Raw genomic sequence first — 25,549 nt, 5'->3', positions numbered from 1 at the left:
GTGTGTTACAGGAGATTTGAAGGGCATGTGTAGTTACACTTAGTGTTCTGTGTTTTGTATGACAAAATATAGGAACCTAAATGTGGGATGTGTACAGGAGAGGGTGATGATTTCCTCCATGAAGGGCTTTTAAAATGTTTATTGTTTTTAATTGGAGAATAATCGCTTTACAATATTGTGTTGGTTTCTGCCATACATCAACATGAATCAACAGCCATAGGTATACAGATGTTTCCTCTCTCTTGAATCTCTTTCCCACCTCTCACCCTGTCCTACCACCCTAGGTTGTTGCAGAGCACAGGATTTGAGCTCCCTGGGCATGATGGACTTCTATTGTTCAAATACAACTAGCTCAGAGTTCTTTTAAATAATAATCTTTGGATATATTCTTCACACAAAGCTTTAAGTTTTTTTAAAAAATATATTTTAAAATTTACTTGGTTGCATTGGGTCTTGGTTGCAGTGCATGGGGTCTCTAATTGTGGCATGTGGGCTGAGTTTCCCTGGGGCATGTGGGATCTTAGTTCCCTGACCAGGGGACCAGGGATCTGACCAGAGCCTCTGTCATTGGAAGGTGGATTCTTCTTCTTCTTTTTTTTTTTTTCAGTGTTTATATTCTGAATGTAGTTATTATTTTTTTAACTTTTTATTTTATACTGGGTTGTAGCCAGTTAACAATGTTCTGATAGTTTCAGGTGAACAGTGAAGGGTGTATGTCAGCCATGCATATACATGTATCCATTCTTCCCCAAACTCCCCTCCCATCCAGACTGCCATGTAACATTGAATAGAGTTCCATTAGCGATAGAGTAGGTCCCTGCTGGTGATCCATTTCAAATACAGCAGTGTGTACCTGTCCACCTGAACTCCCAAACTGTGCCTTCCGCCCATCCTGGAAGGCGGATTCTTAATCACTGGACCACCAGGGAAATCCCCACATAACTTTTTTCTTGTTGCAAATTACGTTTATTGATGATAACTTTATATAATTTACTCCCTATATTTGATGTTACAAACTTTAGGGTCTTTGAGATAGGCAGGATCCTTGTATGTAATTGGCATAAACCCCGAAATTTGAGCTCTCTTAATTGCTTTTGTGATTTCTTTTTGTTTGTTCCCACAAAGACCTGTTATATGCCTTCCATAAATGCATCCAGTAAATGGAGAAATAAACTAGAATAAAAGCTGTAGATTCTTATGATCTACACATTTTTCATACAAGATACATTTTTTCAGAGGCTCCTTATAAGGATTTTCCATTGGGATAGGCAGGTCCCTGTTGCTGGTTACCTGTTTATATTGTGAACAACTTCTCCACAGCACTGCATGAATCCCAGGATTTATGAGGCAGACAACAGCTGTTGTAAAACGTGTCAACTTTCTCTTCCCTAGCCCACTGCAAAGAGCTACCATAGCAGCCATGGTTCCTTGCTCCTCTCCTCCCCACACTGCTTTTTAAGAAAAAGTATTTGTCAAGTAAAAGATACCCAGATGCAAGAACAACTGCATTAAACATCAGATACAGAAAGTACACATCATGCTGGTCTGCTCTGCTAGTGAAAGATGTTAAACATTCTTAGTCTTTGCTGAGTAGAGCACTTCATTTGGGGGAAACTCTGGCAGAGTGGATTGTTACAGTATTAACATTCCTTACCAATCTTTAGTCTACATTGACCAATAGTGCTGTTTTCCACTTTTTCCTGCAACTTCCAGAGCTGTACTTTATCCTGTTCTGATATCATTGATCAAGCACCAGGGTGGGGGCCGCTGTGCTGTGGGGCATGTTCCATCTTGAGTGCTGCCTGTTCATACGTGTGTGTTGCCTTCTGTTTCAGTCCTCACTATTACGTGCTGTGCTGGGGGAGCTGCCCCCCAGACAGGGGAAGGTCAGCGTGCACGGGAGGATCGCATATGTTTCTCAGCAGCCCTGGGTGTTTCCAGGAACTGTGAGGAGTAACATTTTATTTGGGAAGAAATATGAAAAAGACCGATACGAAAAAGTAATAAGGGCTTGTGCTTTGGAAGAGGTAAGTAATGACTCTTGAGTTGCATGTACTCAAATTTCAAATAATGATAATATTGGTTTAAGCTCTAAGATTTGTTGAAAGTTCTTTTTATTTGATTTTGAAAGGTCTTTTATTTGTTGCTTTAAGCTGGACTTCTGCTTAAGTATGCAGTCATATGCGTTGTTGTTTTAATTCTGGTGTGATAATGATGGTCACAGAATGCCTTTGTTTCATTTAGTGGTTTCATTCACTTTTAGATTCTTTTTTTAATGGACAATTAACAAAAATTTGTAAGAATAGAGAGCACTGTGTAATGAACCCTCATGTTCCTACCTCCAGGTTCAGCTGGGTCAGCTGAACCTGGTCACCAGGTCAGCTGGTGGCCAGTCTTGCTGGGTCTTTACCCTTGCCCTATGCCACCCCTCCACCCAACACCCCGTGCCATCCCCTGGTATTCCAAAGCAGATACTAGACCTCAGGTTAGTTCATCTGTAGACATTGTTGTTCAGTCACTAAGTCCTGTCCAGCTGTTTTTGACCCCGTGGAGTACAGCACTCCAGGCTTCCCTGTCCTTCACCATCTCCTAGAAGTTGCTCAAACTCATGTCCACCAAGTCGGTGAGGCCATCCAACCATCTCATTCTCTGTCGTCCTCTTCTCCTCCTGCCCTCAGTCTTTTCCAGTGTCAAGGTCTTTTCCAATGAGTTGGCAGTTTGTACAAGTGGCCAAATTATTGGAGCTTCAGCTTTAGCATCAGTCTTTCCAATGCTAAAGCTGAAACTCCAGTACTTTGGCCACCTCATGCGAAGAGCTGACTCATTGGAAAAGACTCTGATGCTGGGAGGGATTTGAGGCAAGAGGAGAAGGGGACGACAGAGGATGAGATGGCTGGATGGCATCACTGGCTTGATGGACGTGAGTCTGGGTGAACTCCAGGAGTTGGTGATGGACAGGGAGGCCTGGCGTGCTGCGATTCATGGGGTTGCAAAGAGTCGGACACGACTGAGCGACTGATCTGATCTGATCCTTTAGGATTGACTGGTTTAATCTCCTTGCAGTCCAAGGGACTCTCAAGAGACTTCTCTAGAACCATAATTCAAAAGTATCAATTCTTTGGCACTCAGCCTTCTTTATGCTCCAACTCTCACATTCATACACGACTACTGGAAAAAACCATAGCTTTGACTATATGGACCCTTGTCAGCAAAGTGATGTCTCTGTTTTTTAATATGCTGTCTAGGTTGGTCATAGCTTTTCTTCCAAAAAAGCAAGCATCTTTTAATTTCATGGCTTCAGTCACCATCTGCAGTGATTTTTCTTTTTTTCATCTGCAGTGATTTTTGAGCTCAAGAAAATAAAATTTGTACACTGTTTCCACCTTTTACTCACCTATTTGCTGGGAAGTAATGGGACCAGATGCCACATAAATCAACAGTAAACATATTCTGTTACCATAAGCAATATAGTATGTAACATTTGACTGTCTATTATCTTTAACCACTTTTAAAAACTTTAAATTTTTTGTTTTATAAAAAGCTTTTAAGGATTTAAAAAAAATTTTAGGCATTACATTAAGGTATTATGCTGATAAATTCTAGTTTGATGTTTTCCCACATAGATTGCTTGACCTTACAAATCCCTCTTGGATGCCTGTAAGTTTGTACTTTCATCTAATATTTACACATTCCTGCCAACTTGGACATTTTCTTTTCAGACTGCCTTAACAATCATAGGATAATAAGTTAACTGATCATTCTGTGTCTAGGTATAGAGGCCTTTGAGACTTGAGTTATTTTAGCGTTGCCTTCATTTCAAATATAATCTTCTGTCACCACCTGGGCAGCGTGATGTGAAAGAGCATAAGGCTATGAACTGGTTCAAAAGGACATGATCTGGTTCAGATTCCAGCTCTTCTGTTTAGCAGTTGACAATCCTCAGACCAGTGATATGGCCTTACTTCGTCTAAGTTTCCTCATCTGTGAAATGGGGCCAGGACTTCCTGTGAGGTTGTGAGGATTAGAAATAATCAGCGTCAGGGTCCAGCACAGAGCTTGGTGCACAGATCTTGCCCCCCAGGAGCTGAGAGAAGCTGTGTGCACATGTACAAATGATGGAGCAGAATAAGATTGTCCTTCATGAGAGATGAGAGGTGTAAACAGAGCCTTAGGAACCCAGCAGGAAGGGATGAGTCCAGGATGGTTCCATGGGAGGGTGCTTGGGATGAGCCTGGGAAAATGGGCAGAATATTGACAGGCCATGAGAGGAGGGGTGATTCCACATGGAAAAAAAGCTGTGAAGGAAAGCAGGGCTCCTGCTGCTCGACTCTAGAGTCTAGCCCTCTTCTGCTAGGGCCTTATGTCCAGACCCACATTTACCATTTCAGCAGTTTGCTCTGTGGTGCTTCTACTGTAAGTCTCCACCATCGCTGAAGGGCCCTAGATGTGCTTCTGGATGGATGGCACCAAACCAGCATCACCATTTCCTAGTTTGCCTCTAGTTTGTGTGTCTGCTATTCTAAAGGTGGAATAACCTGACTTGGATTTTATTTCAAATTCTGTGAAATATTTTTCCCATTTGGGGCTGGTTCATAAATAATCGTCAGAGTCAATAACATGCTTATAGTACTGCTACCAGATTCAGAGAGAGCCTGTTCTTGTGCCCTAACTATGCTAAGTGAATAAGTGGATTTAGGTGCCTTTTCTAGATCATGATTAAGATTGCTGTGTTATGATGTGTTACTATTTTGAGAAACAAAATGAAACAACATAGAATCAAAGCATAAAAGCTAAGTGGAATAGTTTGCAAGGATTTCAACAGTGAAATAGAGGCCAACAACTCTGTGTGTGTGTGTGTGTGTGTGTGTGTGTGTGTGTGTGTGTTTAGGGCTGGGAACCTGTCTTAAAATGGCTCACTGTTGTTCATGAAAACCAAAGCAATGGATGGTAATAACTTCTGAACTCAACAAAGAAAGAAGGTGAAATAATGATGAATTTTCATGACAGACCAATTGCTGCCTTTCATTGGATGTACCCCAGTTAAGCTTTGAGTGAGCAGGGAACCTGTGTGTCTGTGTGCCTGTCAGGGAGGGTTACGATGAAGACACCTTCTTTCTTCTCTTTATGGTCATGTGCTTTGCATATTATTAGCCACAGTGTGAATGTGGTCCCACTGTTGGTTTGATGGGAAAATAGGCATCAGCCACCAGTAGCAAGTTATAATCAATTTCAGTCATTTTTCCATTGATAGAGGGTGTTCTCACTTTTGAATCTAGTGACTTTCGTTTTTTAGCACATTCTGTAGAAGAGGAATGTGAGACTTAGGGAGATCAAAGGACTTGTTTATCATGCAGACTCCAGGGTGCTACCCACTTTCTCCCCAAATTTGCTAAAGTAGAGACAGAGAGTGAGGGCGTCATCTGCAGAAAGGTACTGCTGTGTATCTTAGGTTGATGCCTGAGGGGTTTAGTAGATAATTCAAAGACTTCTGACATAATGATCTCTGTTCGTTTCCAAGGCAAACCATTCAATATCACAGTAATCCAAGTCTAATCCTAATCAGTAACACTGAAGAAGTTGAAGTCGAATGGTTCTATGAAGACCTACAACACCTTTTAGAACAAACACCCAAAAAAGATATCCTTTTCATTATAGGGGACTGGAATGCAAAAGTAGGAAGTCAAGAAACACCTGGAATAACAGGCAAATTTGGCCTTGGAATATAGAATGAAGCAGGGCAAAGACTAATAGAGTTTTGCCAAGAAAATGTACTGATCATAGCAAACACCCTCTTCCAACAACACAAGAGAAGACTCTACACATGGACATCACCAGATAGTCAACACCAAAATCAGATCCATTGTATTCTTTGCAGCCAAAGATGGAGAAGCTCTATACAGTCAACAAAAACAAGACCAGGAGCTGACTATGGCTCAGATCATGAACTCCTTATTGCCAAACTCAGACTGAAATTGAAGAAAGTAGGGAAAACCACTAGACCATTCAGGTATGACCTAAATCAAATCCCTTATGATTATACAGTGGACGTGAGAAATAGGTTTAAGGGACTAGATCTGATAGATAGAGTGCCTGATGAATTATGGACAGAAGTTCATGACATTGTACAGAAGACAGGGATCAAGACCATCCCCATGGAAAAGAAATGGAAAAAAGCAAAATGGCTGTCTGAGGAGGTCTTACAAATAGCTGTGAAAAGAAGATAAGTGAAAAACAAAGGAGAAAAGGAAAGATATGAGCATCTGAATGCAGAGTTTCAAAGAATAGCAAGAAGAGATAAGAAAGACTTCCTCAGCAATCAATGCAAAGAAATAGAGGAAAACAACAGAATGGGAAAGACTAGAGATCTCTTCAAGAAAATTAGAGATACCAAGGGAACATTTCATGCAAAGATGGGCTCAATAAAGGACAGAAATGGTATGGACCTAACAGAAGCAGAAGATATTAAGAAAAGGTGGCAAGAATACACAGAAGAACTGTACAAAAAAGATCTTCAAGACCAAGGTAATCATGATGGTGTGATCACTCACCTAGAGCCAGAAATCCTGGAATGGGAAGTCAAGTGGGCCTTAGGAAGCATCACTATGAACGAAGCTAGTGGAGGTAATGGAATTCAGCTGAGCTATTTCAAATCCTGAACAATGATGCTGTGAAAGTGCTGCACTCAATATGCCAGCAAATTTGGAAAATTCAGCAGTGGCCACAGGACTGGAAAAGGTCAGTTTTCATTCCAATCCCAAAGAAAGGCAATGCCAAAGCATGCTCATACTACCACACAATTGCACTCATCTCACATGCTAGTAAAGTAATTCTCAAAATTTTCCAAGCCAGGCTTCAGCAATATGTGAACCGTGAACTTCCAAATGTTCAAGCTGGTTTTAGAAAAGGCAGAGGAACCAGAGATCAAATTGCCAACATCCACTGGATCATGGAAAAAGCAAGAGTTCCAGAAAAACATCTATTTCTGCTTTATTGACTATGCCAAAGCCTTTGACTGTGTGGATCACAATAAACTGTGGACAATTCTGAAAGAGATAGGAATACCAGACCACCTGATCTGCCTCTTGAGAAATTTGTATGCAGGTCAGGAAGCAACAGGTAGAACTGAACATGGAACAACAGCCTGGTTCCAAATAGGAAAAGGAGTAGTCAAGGCTGTTTATTGTCACCCTGCTTATTTAACTTAAATGCAGAGTACATCATGAGAAACACTGGGCTGGAAGAGGCACAAGCTGGAATCAAGATTGCTGGAAGAAATATCAATAACCTCAGATATGCAGATGACACCACCCTTGTGGCAGAAAGTGAAGAGGAACTAAAAAGCTTCTTGATGAAAGTGGAAGTGGAGAGTGAAAAAGTTGGCTTAAAGCTCAACATTCAGAAAACGAAGATCATGGCATCTGGTCCCATCACTTTATGGGAAATAGATGGGGAAACAGTGGAAACAGTGTCAGACTTTATTTTTTTGGGCTCCAAAAGCACTTCAGATGGTGACTGCAGCCATGAAATTAAAAGACGCTTACTCCTTGGAAGAAAAATTATGACCAACCTAGATAGCATATTGAAAAGCAGAGACATTACTTTGCCAACAAAGGTCCATCTAGTCAAGGTTATGGTTTTTCCAGTGGTCACGTATGGATGTGAGAGTTGGACTATGAAGAAAGCTGAGCACTGAAGAATTGATGCTTTTGAACTGTGGTGTTGGAGAAGACTCTTGAGAGTCCCTTGGACTGCAAGGAGATCCAACCAGTCCATTCTGAAGGAGATCAGCTCTGGGATTTCTTTGGAAGGAATGATGCTAAAGCTGAAACTCCAGTACTTTGTCCACCTCATGTGAAGTGTTGACTCATTGGAAAAGACTCTGATGCTGGAAGGGATTGGGGACAGGAGAAGAAGGGGATGACGGAGGATGAGATGGCTGGATGGCATCACTGACTCAATGTATGTAAGTCTGAATGAACTCCGGGAGTTGGTGATGGACAGGGAGGCCTGGCGTGCTGCGATTCATAGGGTCGCCAAGCATTGGATATGACTGAGCGACTGAACTGACTAACTGAACTGAAACTTGATTGTTATTTTGTCATTTGGGGGATATTGTTGTCATTTTTTTTTTTTTAATTTCCCCAGATGCAGGAAATTAGACTGATTTGTCTATTTACTTCTTAAATAGCATTCAAATATAACTTATGGTAGAGTCCCAGATCCTCAAGTCAAAGCTTCATATCCTTCTTAACTTTGAGTTTTTCCTACTTTCACAGACAAGCATCTACTTAGTCCAGCTGATCTGCTTGGTGTACGTCAAACACACTGTTTCTTTCCTTTTGGTTTTCCTGCCTAGCCTACTCTTTCTGGTCCCATTTCTTGTACAGACCTCGTCTATCACCCTATGACTTGCCTTAAGTATTACTGTGAAGACCTTGGTCAGGTGTTATTCCTTCTCTGAAAGTGAGAAGCAGAGACCAAGATCAGCAAAAGTGATAATTTAAGATACAATAAATCCTGTGCCTTCACCAACTTTGGCCACCAGCTCTCACACCTGTGTCGCTGGCACAGACCTTCACACCTGCATGTCCAGCTGCACTGGTGGCACTCGGTGGCATCACCAAGAGGTCATCTCAGCTTGTCCACAAGAAAAGCCTCCTAAACCTGCATCTGCTATCTTCCTCAAGTCAGTAAATGGAGACCCGGTCTTTCCCCTTCTTCAACCCAAACACCACAGTCCTCTTCTCTTAGAGCCAACACCCATCCTGTCAGTAGGTCTTACAGACTCTGCCTTCCAAATGTCTCTGCAATGTGACCCTGTCTCTCCATTCCCACTGTTTTCTAGCTTATTCCAGTAATGCCCTCACTTGTATCTGCCCTCATCCTTCCCCACTTACTTCCTTGTTTCTGCAAAGCACAGGAGTTTCTTTGTAAACCTCAGACCATGTCAGCCCTCCCCTCCCCCTCCTCCTTACCAGGCTCCTCCTGCTCTGTCTCTGCCCTCACTCCCCTCATTCTTACTGCTCTCCTGGCCTCCTTGCTTGTCCTGAACCCCTTGTGAATCTCCCTGTGGCCCCTGCACCCGCCCCTCCCTCTTTGTGGAGCAGCCTCTCCAGGTCTGCCTGAGCCCCTCCCCCTCCCCAGATTTGCTCACAGCTCCTCTGAGCAGAGCCCTCACACCCCAGTGTGGACTCACTTCTTCCTTCACTTTCCATCCCCCTGAGCTGGTTTGCTTTTCTTTCTTGTCCTCAGTTCTTGTGCTTGGGTTAATTTTCCATACCATCATCCCCCACCATGGAAAGAAATTCTAGGGGTCTGTTTCCTCATGGCTGAATTCATTGTGCCCAGAACAATGCCTGGTGTGTAGTCAGTCCTCAATAAATACCTGTTAAAGTGGTCAAATGCATAAATGCTTCGAAAAAATACAGAATGAAAACAAATGAAGAGCCCTAAGAGGTTTTATTAAATTTCCTGGTTACAGTTTAGTCACTATGAAATAAGCCCATTGCTGTTGATTAAATACTTATATGAAGAAATGATGCTAAAATGTTAGGGTGGTAGAAGGAGAGCACATTTTAAGTCATTTTCTTTTTTCCTTTTCTATCTCCATGCAGGATTTGCAGAATTTGAAGGAAGATGAAATTGTGAGAGGAGATGGAGGAACCCCACTGAGTGAAGGAGAGAAAGCCCGGGTCAGCCTCGCCAGGTAAGTGGGTTTCAGTTGCCATCCTGCTCCTCCTCCTCCGCGGCTCCTAGTGGACGTGAGCATGCAGACCCAGCTCACCGGGCGGGCCTGTGTGAAGCAGGGTCTTGGTCTTTTCCTTGGGCTCTTGGAATGAACATGGAGTTGTTGGATGCCATCATGATTCAGAGACGAGACCCAGGGAGTGTGAAGTGTCCTCTCCTGACGTCTCTCTGTTTCCTAGAGCCGTGTATCAGGATGCGGACATTTACCTCCTGGACGATCCGTTCAGCGCAGTGGACGCAGGAGTCAGCAGGCACTTGTTTGAACAGTGAGTTTGCTTCTGTTTTCTATCATTTCTGCTTTCCAAGAACGCTGTAGAGAAGGGAGCTCAGGAAAGCCTTTGTGCTTTAGGAGTTTCAGCTCTCTCTGCCTTGGTGTTCCTCCCTCCCCTCCCTTCCCTCCACACAAGATCCATCATAGAGAAGTTTTGCATCATGATGAAGTTAGGACAGGAAAATACAGCAGGTGCTTCGAGTGTGTGGAGGAGAGTGGGGTCGGTGCTTTAGGGAGTGAGGGATAGATGGCTGATTGCCCCATGACTTGCAGGTAATGGATCCAGACCCTAGGGATAAGAATGATGTAAAAATTTTAAATCAAAGAGTAGGCCTTGGGAACCTGATAACTGGATGCCAATCCTTTTCCTCCATCATGTGTTGAAGACACATTAGAAGTGAAGTTTTCAGTACCAACATAGGGCTTCCATGGAAAGACTGTTGGTTTATTAATCCATTGGTTTGGAAATACTTAATAAAGTCTAGAATTTACAGATGATTTATTTCACATCTGAGTATGACTCAGGTGTTTAACATTGCTTCATGGGTCCTTACTAGAATTAATATTTAGACCCTCGTGTGGGGTTACCTTGAATTTGAAACTCAGTATCTTGGTTGAAGTCCTGACTCTCACTTTGTTCTGCAATTTGTTGTCAGTGGCTCTTTCTTGGCCACAGAACTCCTGAAAGTGGACAGCTCTGATGCCTCTCTGTCCTAACACATGCTGACCAAGGCCTCTGGTGGAGTCTAGACTGACCTCTTTGAAAGCCTCATGAATTTGCTCTTTCTGAAGCAGCCTCCACATCTACCCCACAGTTAGTTCTCTTGCTGTTGTTCACCTTGTTAAAGCCAATGAGCCTTCCAGCTGCACTTATTAACACCCTACTGTGTGCACTGAGATCGATGCCCTTACAGATGTTACTGCACAAAACCTTTCAGTTTACAAGGAACACAGTGAGCCAGGAGAGAGGAAGGACCACACACCGAACAAGGGAGACTAGGATGCCCAGCTGTTATTCCTGCCTCTGAGGAACCTGTCTCTATGTGGTGCTTGTTAAGACAGATGCCTGTGGAAAGGTCAGCTGAGTCAAGGTTTAGAGAGTTTCTATACAAGGTAGGAAATAACAAGTGGAAGTGTCAGCTGGAGGCTTTCACTGAAGTTGGAAAGCTCCTTGTGCCTGGGGCTGGGTTGGCAATGCCCTGGGGTCCTGCAGGCTGGGCAGGTGTGTGGAGGCTGAGAAGAGGACCCAGTTCTTTGCTGAAGGAAGGGTAGAAGCTCAGGTGTGGAGGGAGGAGGAAGCAGGGCTGTGAGGAGGACAGCAGGCACGTCCTCACCTGGAGGAGGCAGGGTGTTTGGCAGAGAGAAGCTGTTTGGAAATTCTTGCTGTGAGGTCCTGTGTCAATTTGCTGGGGCTGTGTTCGTCCAGGCTGCTCTCACAGGAGACCAGAACCTGGGCGGCTTAGAAATAATGGAAGTTTATCTCTCTTGGTTCTGGAGGCTGAGAAAGTCCAAGGTCAGGGTGCTGAGAGATTCAGCGTTTGATGAGGGTCTGATTCCTGTGTCCTCACGTGGTGGAAGGGTGAGGGAGTCATGTAGTTCCTTTTATCAGGACACCAATCCCATGTATGCAGGTTCTACCCTCATGACCTAATCCTTCCGATGGCCCCACCTCCTAATACCAACACAATGGGAATAGCTTTTAATGCATTAATTTTGAGGAGAAAAAACATTCAGTCTATAGCAAGTTGTCACAGATGGGGGTGCTTGAAGAATAGAAATTGATTCTCTCACAGTTCTCGAGGCTGGGAGTTCAGCGTGCGGGCAGCTTTGGTCTCTGCTGAGCACACTCTCCTTGCTCACTGGCAGCGGCCACCACACGGTGTCCTCAGGTGATCTCTCCTCTGTCCTCGAGAGCCCCTGTATCTCTGTCCCTTTGTTTTAATGTTTCTATTGAGATATAGTTGATATTGTGTTAATTTCTTTGTACAGCAAAGTGGTTCAGTTATACACATATATACATTCTTTTTAATACTTTTTCATTCTGGTTTATCTCAGGGTATTGAATATAGTTCTCTGCACTATACTGTAGGACCTTGTCCATTATACACGTAACAGTTTGCATCTGCTAACCCCAAATTCCCAGTCCATCCCTCCCCAACACCCCCTCCACCCATGCAACCCTGTCTGTTCACTATGTCTGTGAGTCTGTTTCTGTTTTGTAGATAGGTTCATTTTTGCCTTATTTTACATTCCACGTATAAGTGATACATGATAACTGTCTTTCTCTTTCTGACTTACTTCACTTAGTATGATAAAGTCTAGGTCCATCCACATTTCTGCAAATGGTATTCTTTCTTTCTTTTTATTTTATGACTGAGTGGTGTTACGTTGTCTATATGTATCATATCTTCTTTATCCATTCATTTGTCTATGGACATTTAGGTTATTTCCATGTTTCGGTTATTGTGAATAGTTTTGCTATGAACATAGGGGTGCATGTATCTTTTTGATTTATAGTTTCCTCCAGATATATGCCCAGGAGTGGGATTACTGGATTATAAGGTAATTCTGTTTTTAGTTTTCTGAGGAACCTCCATAGTGTTTTCCATAATGGCTGCGACAGCTGATATTCCCACCAGCAGTGTAGGAGGGTTCCTTTTACCCCACTCTCCCTCAGCCACTGTTATTTTAATGATGACCATTCTGAATGGAATGAGGTGATACCTCATTGCAGTTTTGATTTGCATTCCTCTAATAATTCAAAATGGTGAGCTTCTTTTCATGTGCCTATTCACCATCTGTATGTGTCCTTTGGTGAAATGTCCATTTAGTTCTTCTGCCCATTTTTTGATTGGATTTTGTTGTTGTTGTTGCTGTTAAGTTGTATGAGCTGTTTGTATATTTTAGAAATTAAGCCCCTGTTGGTCACATCATTTGTAGTATTTTCTCCCATTCTGTAGGTTGTCTCTTCATTGTGTTTATAATTTCCTTTGCTGTGAAAAGCTTGTGAGTTTGATTACATCCCATTTGTTTACTTTTTTTAATTAAAAATATTTATTTATGGCTGTGTTGGCTCTTTGTTGCTGTGGGGCTTTCCCTCTAGTTGTGATGAACAGGGGTTTCTCTCTAGTTGCAGTGTGTGGGCTTCTCATTTCAGTGGCTCCTCTTGAGCAGAGCATTGGCTCTAGGATATGTGGGCTCAGTAGCTGAGGCTCCTGGGCCCCAGAGCACAGGCCCAGTAGTTGTGGTGCATGATCTTAGTTGCTCTTTGGCATATGGGACCCTCCTGGACCAGGGATCGAAACCATGTCCCCTGCATTGGCACACGGGTTCTTTACCAGTGCAACACTAGGGAGGCCCCCATTTGTATATTTTTACTTTTATTTCTATTGCCTTAGGAGACTGACCTAAGAAAACATTGGTATAATTTTGTCAGAGAAAGTTTACCTCTAATCTCTTCTGGAGTTTTATAGTGTCACATCTTGTGATTAAGTCTTTAATCCATTTTGAGTTTATTTTTGTGCATGGTGAGAGGGTGTGTTCTAACTTCACTGATTTACATGCCTGTGTCCATGTCCTTATGTCTTAGTCTCCTCTTTATCTAAGCACACCAGTCAGATTAAATTAGGTCCAGTATAATTAAGGGTAATGGTTACCTTTTAAAAGTCTCTGTCACTGAATTCTACAGTACTGATGGTTAAAGTGTCAAGTGAATTTGAGGGGACTTATTTACAGCAGGTCCAGAATATCCAAGTGAAGAGACTTCAGCAGAGTCCAGTGTGTGAGAGGAAGATGTGTGAGGAGCTCTGAGCTCTGGAATCGAGGAGCTGGGATTCCACGTCCACTAAACAGGGGTCGTTAGTCTTTGATGGGACCTGTCCGTATGTAAAATGTGCTGAGTGTTGAGGTGATGAAAGAGTTGTGGAGATGGATGGTGGTGATGGCTGCACAACTATGTGAATGTACTTAATGCCACTAAGCTATATGCTTAAAATTGTTAAAATGGTAAATTTCATGTTAGGTATATTGTAACACACATACAAACCTGAATAGTAGCACAAAATCCTTGAGAACAAGAGGGAACAGGGCAGATGACACGTGGCAAGGTCTCTAGCTCTCTGATCTGACCCCTCTTTCCCAGCCTCTCCTGTCCATGGCTTGATGAATTTTCCCTTAGAGAAGTGCCTGTGTCTTGTCATGAGTTCAGGGACAGGAGCTAGTGCTGTGACAGGGATTCCCAACCTCCACGCTCCTGGCATCTCAGCCTCTTTGTTCCCAGCACCCCACCCTGAGCTCACAAATGTCTTGTTTGCATCTGCACAAGTTCCCCATCAGGGCAGGAAGATTCTACTGGCTGTTGCATCCGTGTCACAGGGGAAGGCATTTGGTGTCAAATATAGTGTGCTGATCATAGAAGTTCTCCTGAGCTCTTTTTCAAACACAGGAGATATTTATAAAATCCTCTCAAATATTTTGGGCACACCACTTTGGATATATATTTGATAGAAGCAGGCTTAAAACTGTTGTTTGCTAATCAGAACCACATTCTCTAGGGTGACTTAAAGCAAAAGCAGAGAGCATGAAAGCAAATTAGGAACTCACTCAGCAGCAGCTGGAGAGTGTTCTCAAGTTAGAGAACTGGACAGAACAATATGCTGTGAGAGATGGTGGTCACGTGGAAGCTTAGTCATGTGAAGGGTTTTGTATTAAAAGTGAATGAATCACACTTTTACTTATGATTAGAAGATTCCTTCAGTAATGGAGGATGGTCATTAAGGTTCGTGAGTTTTACATCATGCTGTGAACAGTAAATGGGTTCTGTCACCCACAGAAGATGAGTGGCCTTGGGTGAACTGATGCTGTCCCACCTGTGTCCAGCTGTGGATTCTGTCCTGGTTCAGCCCCACATCCCAGACCCCTGCCTCCTGCATTATCAAGTCTTCAGTTCTGTGCTGATCAGACTCCCACGCTGCTGTCTACACAGCTCACCCTCCTGCTCCAGCCCTTCACAGACCCCTCTTCACATTCAGGGAGCAGCTACAGGTCCTCAAATAGAGAATAGGCTTCTTCTGCCCCCATAAGCATTTCTAGCTCATCCCCATATTCACTCAGTATCCAGCTGTGCTGGCTCTGTGGGGGTCCATTCTCACCTGGTCTGTCTGTGCACACTAGTCCCTCTGTCCCACAGCCAGGGAGCAGTGTGCCAGGACCCAGAAGGAAGGTGGAAGATGGGCCCTGCCATTCCCTCCCGCTCCTCCAGGAGTTGCCCCTGCCTTCCATCTTCTCACAGCCCTCAGTGGGTGCTCTTGGCCATTTATGAGTGCCCCCAAGCTGTGAATGCAGGAAGGCGCCTTAGCCCAGCGTGTTCAGTCCCAGAACCCCTGCACCTGCTTTGTCTTCTTCCAGGATGTTTCCCCAGAGAGTCTCAGGGGTCCCGTGTCTCCCTATCTAAGACAGCAGCCCCCCTTGCTTTTTTTTAGAGCACACATCACGGCCCATTAGTGCATTTTCAGTGGTCCCCCTATGCACGGTGCAGAGTATTGTCTTCTATCTTGACTTCAGCGTATCTTCAGCACCTAAGACAGTGCTTGGCTCCTCAACAAACCTCTGCCCATTGAATGAATGGAGGTGGGGCCTCTGTCTGTTTCATTTGTGTCCCCTCCACCACAGGATGTGTCCTGTCTTAAAGTGAAAGTTGCTCAGTCGTGTCTGACACTTTGTGACCCCATGGACTGTAGGAATTCTTCAGGCCAGAATACTAGAGTGGGTAGCCTTTCCCTTCTTCAAGGGATCTTCCCAACCCAGGGATCAAACCAAGGTCTCCCTCATTGCAGGCAGACTTTTTACCAACTGAGCTATCAGGGGCCAGCCCTTATATATGATTATATGTAAGGTTATAGGATTAACACAGTCTTTATATCAGAATAACAGCTAAACAACTGGTTGCTGACTCAGTAATTTCTATGTCATGACTTGGAAATTTTTAATCTACAAACTTGGAAAATAGTGTATCTTCCTAATGATTTGGATAAAAGCATTTTTTTAGGAAAAAATATAAAGCCACCAATTGATCACTTCATTAAAATTATGTAACCTCATCTGTGATGGGCTGTTGAGAAAACATTTTAAAACTTTTGTGTTGGTCCATCTTGGACGTAACAGCCCATTGGATTTGATTAACAAGTCCAATCTTCTAACAATTAACGAATCATCTGAGACTGCTGGCAAGTAATTATGAATTAAGGAGAAAAAATTCTATTTAAATGCTTTAGTACGATATCTGAAAAAAGTGTTAGTCAAGAAACTTAGTATGAACGCTGAACTAACACATGTTAAAGGGTAAAAATGAATCCTTTTGGACTTAATGAAGCAATGGTTTGTGTGTCTGAGTCCTGGGGTCCTGATTCTGATCATAGACCCAGTGTCCAGAGTGTCCCCTTAGGACTCTTCTGTACTGAATCCAAAGCACGGGACCACTTTTGGTTAGGGAAGAGCAGAGAAGGGGGCTGACGTTTACTGAGTGTGTTGGTGGTTTGATTTCTCAGAACGTGTGGATGACGTTATCATTGACATTCTGAGATGAAGAAACTGAGGTTTAGTCTCTTGTCTGATGTTGTCAGGCTCCTGAGAGGGACTGAGCTGCAGTCTGCTGCCTCCAGACTCTCCATCTGACTCACTCACAGGCTGAGCTCTGGCCCAGGTTCCTGAGATTTTCTCTATGAGGGGCTGGGGCACTCAGACCTGCCTGGGATCACTTGGGCCTGGACCTGGGGCACTCAGACCTGCCTGTGATCACTTGGGCACTTGCTTCCCTAGAGGGGTTGTTGTGGACGCTTTGAGGTTAGGCTGGGCTGAGTTCCTAGGGGTCTGCATTTAAAATGTAGGAGGAAGTTTGTTTGTTTGTTTGTTTTTTCTCCTGTAAAAAAAAATTAAGGTTGAGTAGTAAGGGGGATCTTGACTATAGAGAACTGGCACGTGCTCTGAGACCTTGGGTGATTTCCACTGTGATTCGGGCCATTTGGATTCTGTTCTTTTATGTTCATGTTTGGAAAGTGTTCAGTCCTAATGGAAGAAGAATTGCTTCCTGGATGGAATATTCCTCTGGAATATTGCAGAGACTAATGGAAGCCACGCTGGCATTCATTTTTTATCTAACATTCTTTGGGAACAAGTGTCTAGCAAATGCACTGTGGCAAAGATTACTTAGAATCTATTAGTAGTTTTTTTTTTATTGTTGTTAATATTTGCATCATTAATTATAATCACCTAGAAAGCTGTCTAAGAATGTACACATTTTTATATTACATAGATCCTTCTCCTCCCATTCCTACATAACAATAGAATAGTGTTTTAGTTCAGTAGAATTCGGAATCTCAGTATTACTCAATTGTTTTTCTTTATGAAACATGTATATAATTGTTAAGCTGAATTTTATTAAAAAACCGTAGCTATTTGTGCCTCCTTCAGTGGACTGCTTTTTAAAATTTTTTAAGCAGAGTTAGGTTCAAATTTCCTGCTGATAAATTTAAGACCCTAGTCGGATTAATGGATTTATGTTTACTTAATATTTATTATCGATTAGGTATTTAAACTGCAGATCTTTGACTGCTGTGTGGTCTTTGTCTTATTCTTTTCAAAATATAAGTTTCCAGTTTGAAGCACCCCCATTAACGTGCTTTTGCATACTGTACCTTTTACATTTGTAGGTGTATTCGTCAGGCCTTGAAGGAGAAGATCACAATCTTAGTGACTCATCAGCTGCAGTACCTAAAAGATGCAAGTCATATTCTGATACTGAGAGATCTAAGTAGTTTATAGAAGTCTGTGGAATTGCTAGCACTCAGGTGTGTCCAAGGACAGACATCCCCGCAACTCACTTTCCTCGCATTCATGGTAAACACCCTCTTCTCAATGAGTTTTATGCCCTCTTCTCCCTGAGTTTTATGCCCTCTTCTTCTCAGAGCTGCTGTTCATGCCTTGAAGGATGAATCCAAAGACCTGTAGCCCACCTGGCTCTTCTGTTCTTGGGATTTCCCTGGCGTGAATACTGGAAGGGGTTGCCATGCCCTCCTCCAGTGGATTTTCCCGACCCAGGAACTGAAACTGAGTCTCTTATCATCAAACACTGTCTCATTGGCAGACAGGTTCTTTACCACTAATGCCACCTGGAAAGCCCAGAAATATCACTACTACACTCTAAGCCTACACTCTAGGGCTTCCCTTGTGGCTCAGTTGGTAAGGAATCCTCCTGCAATGTAGGAGACCTGGGTTTGATCCCTGGGTTGGGAAGGTCCCCTGGAGAAGGGAAAGGCTACCCACTCTAGTACTTTGGCCTGGAGAATTTCATGGACTGTATAGTCCATGGCGTCGCAAAGAGTCGGACATGACTGAACGCCTTTCACTTTATTTCACACTCTAAGCCACATAAACCCTAGGTTACTGAATCATCACTCTTCTAATGAAATCTGTTAAGTGTAATGTTTATTTAGAATTTTTTATTTTCTTCTTCCATGACTTAAGTCAAAGTGTATTACTTATAAATTAGAGATACTAATACCTGTTTGTATCTAGGTGATTGTTATACCTAGTTTGCTTCAAGAGCATCTACCATTAACACGAGAAGCGAGCTTGGGCCCAGATCAGAGATGCCCACTCTGCTGGTGTCTCCAGTTGCTGGTCTCCCTGCCCAGGTCTCTATGTGTCCAATATGTGTGGGAATCTGTGCAGCAGGAGGACAAGGCCCTACCTTCACAAGGCTTATGGGGAGGATGAGACAGAAAGAGAGGTGGGTGGGCTGACATCCTGGCTGCCTCCCTGAGGAGCTGATGCCTCATGGGGTCTGAGTAACATGAAGGTAGGGGGACCATGCAGTCACCTGGGGGAGGGGGTCTGAGGCAGGGGGTCCTCAGGAGGGAGTGACCTGGCAGGTTGGAGGAACAACAGGAAGACCAGTGTGTCTGACGAGAGTGAGCCGAGGAGCGAAAGGGAGGTGGTTTCCAGGCAGGGAGCAGGGACCAGAAGTAGGATGAAAGCCTTGCACAGTCCAGAGCAGAAAAGGGATGTGGTCTGATGTGGGAGTTATGAGATTCCTCTGATGCACTGGAGGGGCAACAGAAGAAGCAGTTAGGAATCTTAGTAAAGCTGAGAAGACAGAAGTGTGGGCTCAGGCTAGAATATCAGTTTTTAGAACTACTGTAACCTAGTACTGCAAATTGAGTGACTTATAATAGCAGAAGTTTATCGTCTCCCTGTTCTGGAGGCTACAGATCCCAAATCCAGGTGCTGGCAGGGCCGTGCTCTCCCTGAAGGCTTTAGGGGACAATCCTTCCTTCCAGCCTCTGGTGTTCACGGGCCTTGCTTGGTGTTCCTTGTCTTCCAGTTGCAGCACTGTGGTCTCTGCCTCTGATGTCACATGGTCATTGTCCCTGTGTCAGTCTGGGTCTCTTCTCATAAGAACATCAGTCATATTGGATGTAAGGTCACTCTGCTCCAGTGTGACCTCATCTTAACTTGATTATATCTGCAGAGACCCTGCTTCCAAATAAGGTCACATTCACAGGTGTCGTATCTGAACATATCCTTTTGAGGAGGGAGCACCATCCAACCCACAGCTCCTAGCATGGTTGAGAGTGGGGTGGAGGTTAAGGAGAAGTGTTCAGACTTAGTGGTCATTTGATGCTTCACTCCTTGGCTTTTTTACTTCTAGGTCTCAGCACCTTTGTTGTTAATCCCTGAGTGCTCCACAGGCCCTTGGTCAGATCTCTGACTTTTGAAATGAATCTCTGCTCCCAGAAAGATTATTAAAATACAGAACCCCTGCCTCTCTGGAAGCAGTTCCATGTGTCAACTCTTTCTCCACTCCTCTAGAAGGGGCTAAGGTTTGCAAGGTTGAGAGCAGTTGATTTCATGTGCAGAGGGGGCGATTCTAGTGTGTAAACCCAGTGTTCACAGTGTTATGAGCATAGGATCAATGGGAAGGAGTATAACCTATTTAGCCTGTCCCTAGATGTTTTGGGGCCCCCTTACTGCTTCCTTTGAGGACACTACCCCCTAGTTTTAGTACTTAATAAAACAACTATTTGTCCACTGGTGAGCACTCCTGGACTGCAAGGAGATCCAACCTGTCCATTCTGAAGGAGATCAGCCCTGGGATTTCTTTGGAAGGAATGATGCTAAAGCTGAAACTCCAGTACTTTGGCCACCTCATGCGAAGAGTTGACTCATTGGAAAAGACTCTGATGCTGGGAGGGATTGGGGGCAGGAGGAGAAGGGGACAACAGAGGATGAGATGGCTGGATGGCATCACTGACTCGATGGACGTGAGTCTGAGTGAACTCTGGGAGTTGGTGATGGACAGGGAGGCCTGGCATGCTGCGATTCATGGGGTCGCAAAGAGTCAGACACAACTGAGCAACTGATCTGATCTGATCTGATCTGAGCACTCCTGGATGAGCTGGGGACCATCCTCACTGTTTGTCAGGTCCCTCTCTCACAGCAGAGAGGGGATGGCTGCCCTCTTGTCCCTTGGAATTGTCAGCACTTGACTGCTGAGTGAAATTGCTGTCGTTGTACTACCAGTCATTTAATTGTGCATATTACAGATTTGATGTGGTGAATGGTGATTTCATTAAAGAGGTATGTGAATTTTGCCTCCCAAGTGGAACAAGACACAATACATTCTGCATCATTTTCTAGTTCTCCAGTATCAGATGGTACTCAGATGCTTCCCTGCATTTCTCCCAGTGGACCCCTTTGGGGAGAGGGTGAGAGGGGTCCCAGTGAGAGTTCTGGGCCAGCTCCCTCCACCTGAGCTGCCTCAACCAGAGCTCCTCTCATTGATGAGTTTTGCATCCTGACATTTTTTTTCCTCTGATGTTTTATTTGCTACTGAGTGAATCAGCTGAGTTTGGTTTCATGGGGTCAGAAAATAGCAAAAAATCTTCACATTATTTTATATGACTTTGGAAGGGAGGGAAACTGTGCAAGGATGTTTCACTTGTGTTTAAAGAAAGTGATTTGATTGGCTGTAGCTTAAGCAGTTGCCTGATTTAGGGAAGCCTAGTTGGCTGCTTGTGGTTGGTCATTCCTAAGTTTTTTCTCAGATCTGAGTGCATTGATTCTGGCTTAGGTTTTGATTTGTGGGCACAGACTGCCAAGGCTTTAGAGCCACTCCAGCCCCATGGCCTCCTTGTTTAATTACTTTATCAGGTGGAATATTGACTTTTCAGTTGGGAACTTGCTGAGTGTGTGGAGGCAGTTGTGGAGACCATGGAGAGGCCTTTCATGGATTTTCTGTTTCCTATTTCCTATTTCCAGGTCTGTTTCCTATTATCCCAGCCGGGCACATGATAGTGTGACAGTGACAGTGGTCAGTGAAGATTTAATGAGAGACTCTTACCCATATGCAGATGTGCTTGTGCCCACCTCTAGGTTAAGTTTAAGTTTCTTTCCTGGAATTGTCACATGAGGCTTCTCTCAATTCCCATGTTGTCTAAAAAGACTGTGCTGATCCTCCCATCAACCTCTGTACTTCTTGCTTCCCTAAGTGCCCAGGGTAGTCGTGTCAGTGGCCTCCATTTTAACACATGAGCACACCTTACTTTCACAACCCCCAGCACCTGACATAGGGACAGGGTTTGGCAGAGAACACAATGCTCAGTTCAGTACTGAGTTGACTGAACTAGATTTGTCAACAAGAATTTTAGACCCAGGCATCATTTTTTTTTCCTTCAAAAATCATAATTTAAGACCAGATAACTTTTTTGATTAGTATTTAGGTTGGTTTAATATTATCAAATATAAATTAATTTCTCTCAACTTTTTTTTTTTTTTAGGGCAAAATGGTGGAAAGAGGAACTTACTCTGAGTTCCTGAAATCTGGGGTAGATATTTTTTCCCTTTTTGAAAAGGGGAATGAGCAGTCTGAACCATCTCCAGTTCCAGGAGCTCCCACTGTGATCTCTAAGTCTTTGGTTGAGTCTTTCCAGTCTCCCAGACCCTCATTGAAAGATGTGGCTCCAGAGGACCAAGATGTGAGTTTCTCACCCTGCAGTGTGCCTGGGTCTGTGTGCTCTTGGTGGCCTCATGGACCTTTAGTCTGCTTGTGACATCTTCATTTGTCCCAAAGTAGATCCTAAGTTCCCAAAGTCTTGTTCCATGGAATTAGTAGAGTTAGAAGAGCATGAGCGGAGCAAGCCTGCTTGGGGTTCCCCTTTGGGTGTAGGATGGAGAATCTTATGGAGAATAGTAGCGGGTGCCCTGCTATGAATTTCGGAGTGCATTTGGCTCACACTGATTGTGAGCCACTTCGGTTTACCTTAGTTACATCCTAGTCATGTTGGTGGTCCCTGGCTTCCCTTATGCATCCAGAGCCTTAATGTGAAGACCCCCTTAGACTGAGTCCTGCTGTTGCCATGTTAAATCAGCTACATTTTCTATATATTGGAATGTTCTGGCACTGCAGGTGACTGATGGTAGTATTTTGCCTTGGTGTCAGATGGTTTGTGATAGGTCAGAGGTAATGTGGGCAAAGGACCTGACACATGGTAGACACTTTGGTGTTAGTTCCTGTCCTCCTTTCTTACCCTTCACGACCAAGAACCACATCTTATCAACCTTGAACCCCAGTGGCCAGGGCAGAGCCAAGGACACACTAGGCTCCTGTAATGCTACAACGCATTCTAAGTCCTCCAGACAGAAATGAGGAAATGCACTAGATCTCCCTTAAAAACATACACAGATATTCCCTTGATAGCCAAACCCTCAATATCCAAACCCAGGAGCCTGGAATGGGTCCGATAAATATTCAGATTAGTTGTTCACTTTCTAAACTCAGGAATCACTCTCTGAAACTTAGGAACCAAAAAATTCAGATCATATGCTTGCAATGTGCTGTCCAAACTCGTATTACTCCAGCTCTCTCTGTGAACTCAGTTTACTGTATTTGGCTAGTATTTTGAGCCCCAAGAATGTTTTATGTTTCTATCATTGAATGACACAAGTCATCTAGAGGGATACATTAGCTCCATATCATTTTGTGTGTTATCTTAGATCAAACTTCTGCATTTATATGTTAATTGATTTTGTTGTGTGTTAGTTGAGAGTCATGATGTATTTTAAGCAAAACTACCCAACGCTGAATGAATGAACTCATGCGAATGACATTTCCTTATTTCTAACAGATTCCTAGAAGTAGGATGGCTGAGTCCAAGTGTAAACACATACGTGGTTTGGCCAGATATCCCCCCACCTTTCTCTGTAGGAGGTGGACCATCCTGCACTCCTACCAGTGTATGAGATGTGTGTTTCCCACAGCTTTGCAGTGGAGGACATTGCTGAGCTCTAAAATTTGGGATTCATTTTTTAAAATTTCATCTCTCACTGCCATTTTTCCATTCTAGACTGAGAATATACAGGTTACACTACCTCTGGAGGACCATTTGGAAGGAAAAGTTGGTTTTAAGACATATGTGAATTACTTCACAGCTGGTGCCGACTGGCCTGTCATCATCTTCCTTATACTAGTCAACATCACAGCTCAGGTACGTAAGGGCATTTATTTTGGTTTGTGCACTCAGCTTGATATTTATATACTATTTATACTGTGTTTTATAATTATTTATTTACATACAATGGGGAACACGTGTACACCCGTGGTGGATGCATGTTGATGTATGGCAAAACCAATACAATATTGTAAAGTAAAAAAAAATAATAATAATAAATAAATAAATAATTTAAAAAAACACAAAACAAACAAAAAAATAAAATAAAATGTAATTATTTTTAAATATATATATTAAGAGATTTATCTCGAAGACTTTGCTCATGTAGTTCTGGGCCTATCTGGGCGAATGTGAAATATGAAAGGCAGGCCTGCAGACTGAAACCTTAGAAAGGAGCTGACCCTGATGTCTTGAGACAGAATTTCTTCCTCCTCTAGGAAGCCTCAGGGTTTGCTCTTCAAGCCTTCATCTGACTGGATGAGGCCACCACAGTGTTGAGGGTGGTCTCCTCTCCTGAAGTTCTGATGATGGATGTGAACCACATCCACAAAATACCTTCACAGCAACATCTAGAAGAGTGTTTGGTTGATCACTGGAGACTGACCTAGCCAAGCTGACACCCAGAACTCACCATCAATGTACCTGTCAAGCTTTTTCTTTGAAAAAAATCTGAACATATGTACTGTTATTACTGCCTTTTGCAGTCCACTTGGATGTGCATTGATGTACATTATATTTGGGGAGCAAAGTCTTCTAGGGAAAAGGAGATTTCTTTTAAAGATATTAACATGTAAGATGCCCTCCCCTGACCTGTGGTCATCTGGGGTGTGGGGTTTGGTGTAGACCTGAGGTGGAAGGACTGTCTCAGTGTTCTGGAGCCTTTCCATCCCCCATCCTAGTGAGCAGGGTGTGAGGCTCAGTGATGTCAGTGTGTGAGTGACTGCTGTTTCCTGCTCCAGGTTGCCTACGTCCTGCAGGACTGGTGGCTTTCCTACTGGTGAGTGATTCCTGGTCTGACCCAAAGTGCTGCGAAATCTACACAAAGCCCCCTTTCCCACAGAGTCAGGGGGAGAGATGGGGCAAGTTCAGCCTCCTCTTCTGACCCTCACGTAGTTTCCCTGAAGAAAGATAAAAGTTCCTGTGGGTGGTGTGTGATCCCCTCATGGTCTCTCCCTATGTCCCTCCCTTTAGCAGCTTCTTTACAAACAATTCTTTTTCTTTTTTTGATCTTTTAATATTGTATTGGGACATGGCCGATCAACAATGTTATGATAGTTTCATATGAACAGTCAAGGGACGCAGCCATACATATAGAAGTACCCATTCTCCCCCAAACTTCCCTCCAATCCATGCTGCCGCATAACATTGGGCAGAGTTCCATGTGCTATACAATAAGCCCTCGTTGGTTATCTGTTTTAAACATCAGTATGTGCATGAGCATCCAAACATTCTATCTATCCTTCCCCTCAGCAACCATAAGTTCATTTTCTAAGTCTGTCTTCACAGATAATTTTGAAAACTGAAAGTCATGATTCAGATTTTTAAAAGGGAGACACACAGAGGGCCTTGTGAGCTGGGAAACACTTTCCAGTATAAAATACATTTCTTGAATTGAGGTAATTTTTTGTGATACTTTTATAAATTCTATGTATATCTATAGTGTAATATTTTTTATTTCCTGTTCCATAGGGCGAATCTACAAAGTGACCTGTATTCTAGGGCATTAGTAAAAGAAGATGAAGATGTAGTGTTTGTTCTGAACTGGTACTTAGGAGTTTATTCAGGTAAAGTTGAGTCATCTGCTCTATAATACCAGAGTTTAAGGTGCTTACAATGAGTCTGCGTGAGCAAGAGGGCTTCCAGAGTAATTCAGTAATGTCTTAATAGATTAAGTATATGAATCATGTTTACTCTGTGAATTAATTAGAATAGCTATTTTAAAGATCTACTAGAAGAAAAGAGGTTGAATGGAGACTCTTAAGTTGGTCCATACTGGATTTTGGTAGTTAAACCAGGATTGAATATT

General features: G+C 43.3%; 2 protein-coding genes and 1 pseudogene across 2 annotated transcripts in view; 1 reads left to right on the top strand and 2 right to left on the bottom strand.

Annotated features, from left to right (window-relative positions):
• LOC100337053 (ATP-binding cassette sub-family C member 4) overlaps positions 1-25,549 on the bottom strand; it is a 1,051,816-nt gene that overhangs the window by 642,270 nt on the left and 383,997 nt on the right. The window lies entirely within an intron of this gene.
• LOC522174 (ATP-binding cassette sub-family C member 4) overlaps positions 1-25,549 on the top strand; it is a 100,297-nt gene that overhangs the window by 40,756 nt on the left and 33,992 nt on the right. The window contains 8 exon segments of the mRNA XM_059892295.1: positions 1,836-2,027; positions 9,615-9,706; positions 9,927-10,013; positions 17,725-17,842; positions 21,853-22,050; positions 23,419-23,559; positions 24,483-24,520; positions 25,213-25,307. Of these exon segments, the coding sequence (XP_059748278.1) occupies positions 1,836-2,027; positions 9,615-9,706; positions 9,927-10,013; positions 17,725-17,842; positions 21,853-22,050; positions 23,419-23,559; positions 24,483-24,520; positions 25,213-25,307 (961 nt within the window).
• On the bottom strand, positions 991-1,422 carry LOC100296113 (small ribosomal subunit protein bS18m-like; annotated as a pseudogene).

Source organism: Bos taurus, chromosome 12 (genome assembly GCF_002263795.3).
Source record: "Bos taurus isolate L1 Dominette 01449 registration number 42190680 breed Hereford chromosome 12, ARS-UCD2.0, whole genome shotgun sequence".
Classification (NCBI taxonomy): Eukaryota; Metazoa; Chordata; class Mammalia; order Artiodactyla; family Bovidae; genus Bos; species Bos taurus.
This window is presented reverse-complemented; position numbering and strand designations above follow the sequence as displayed.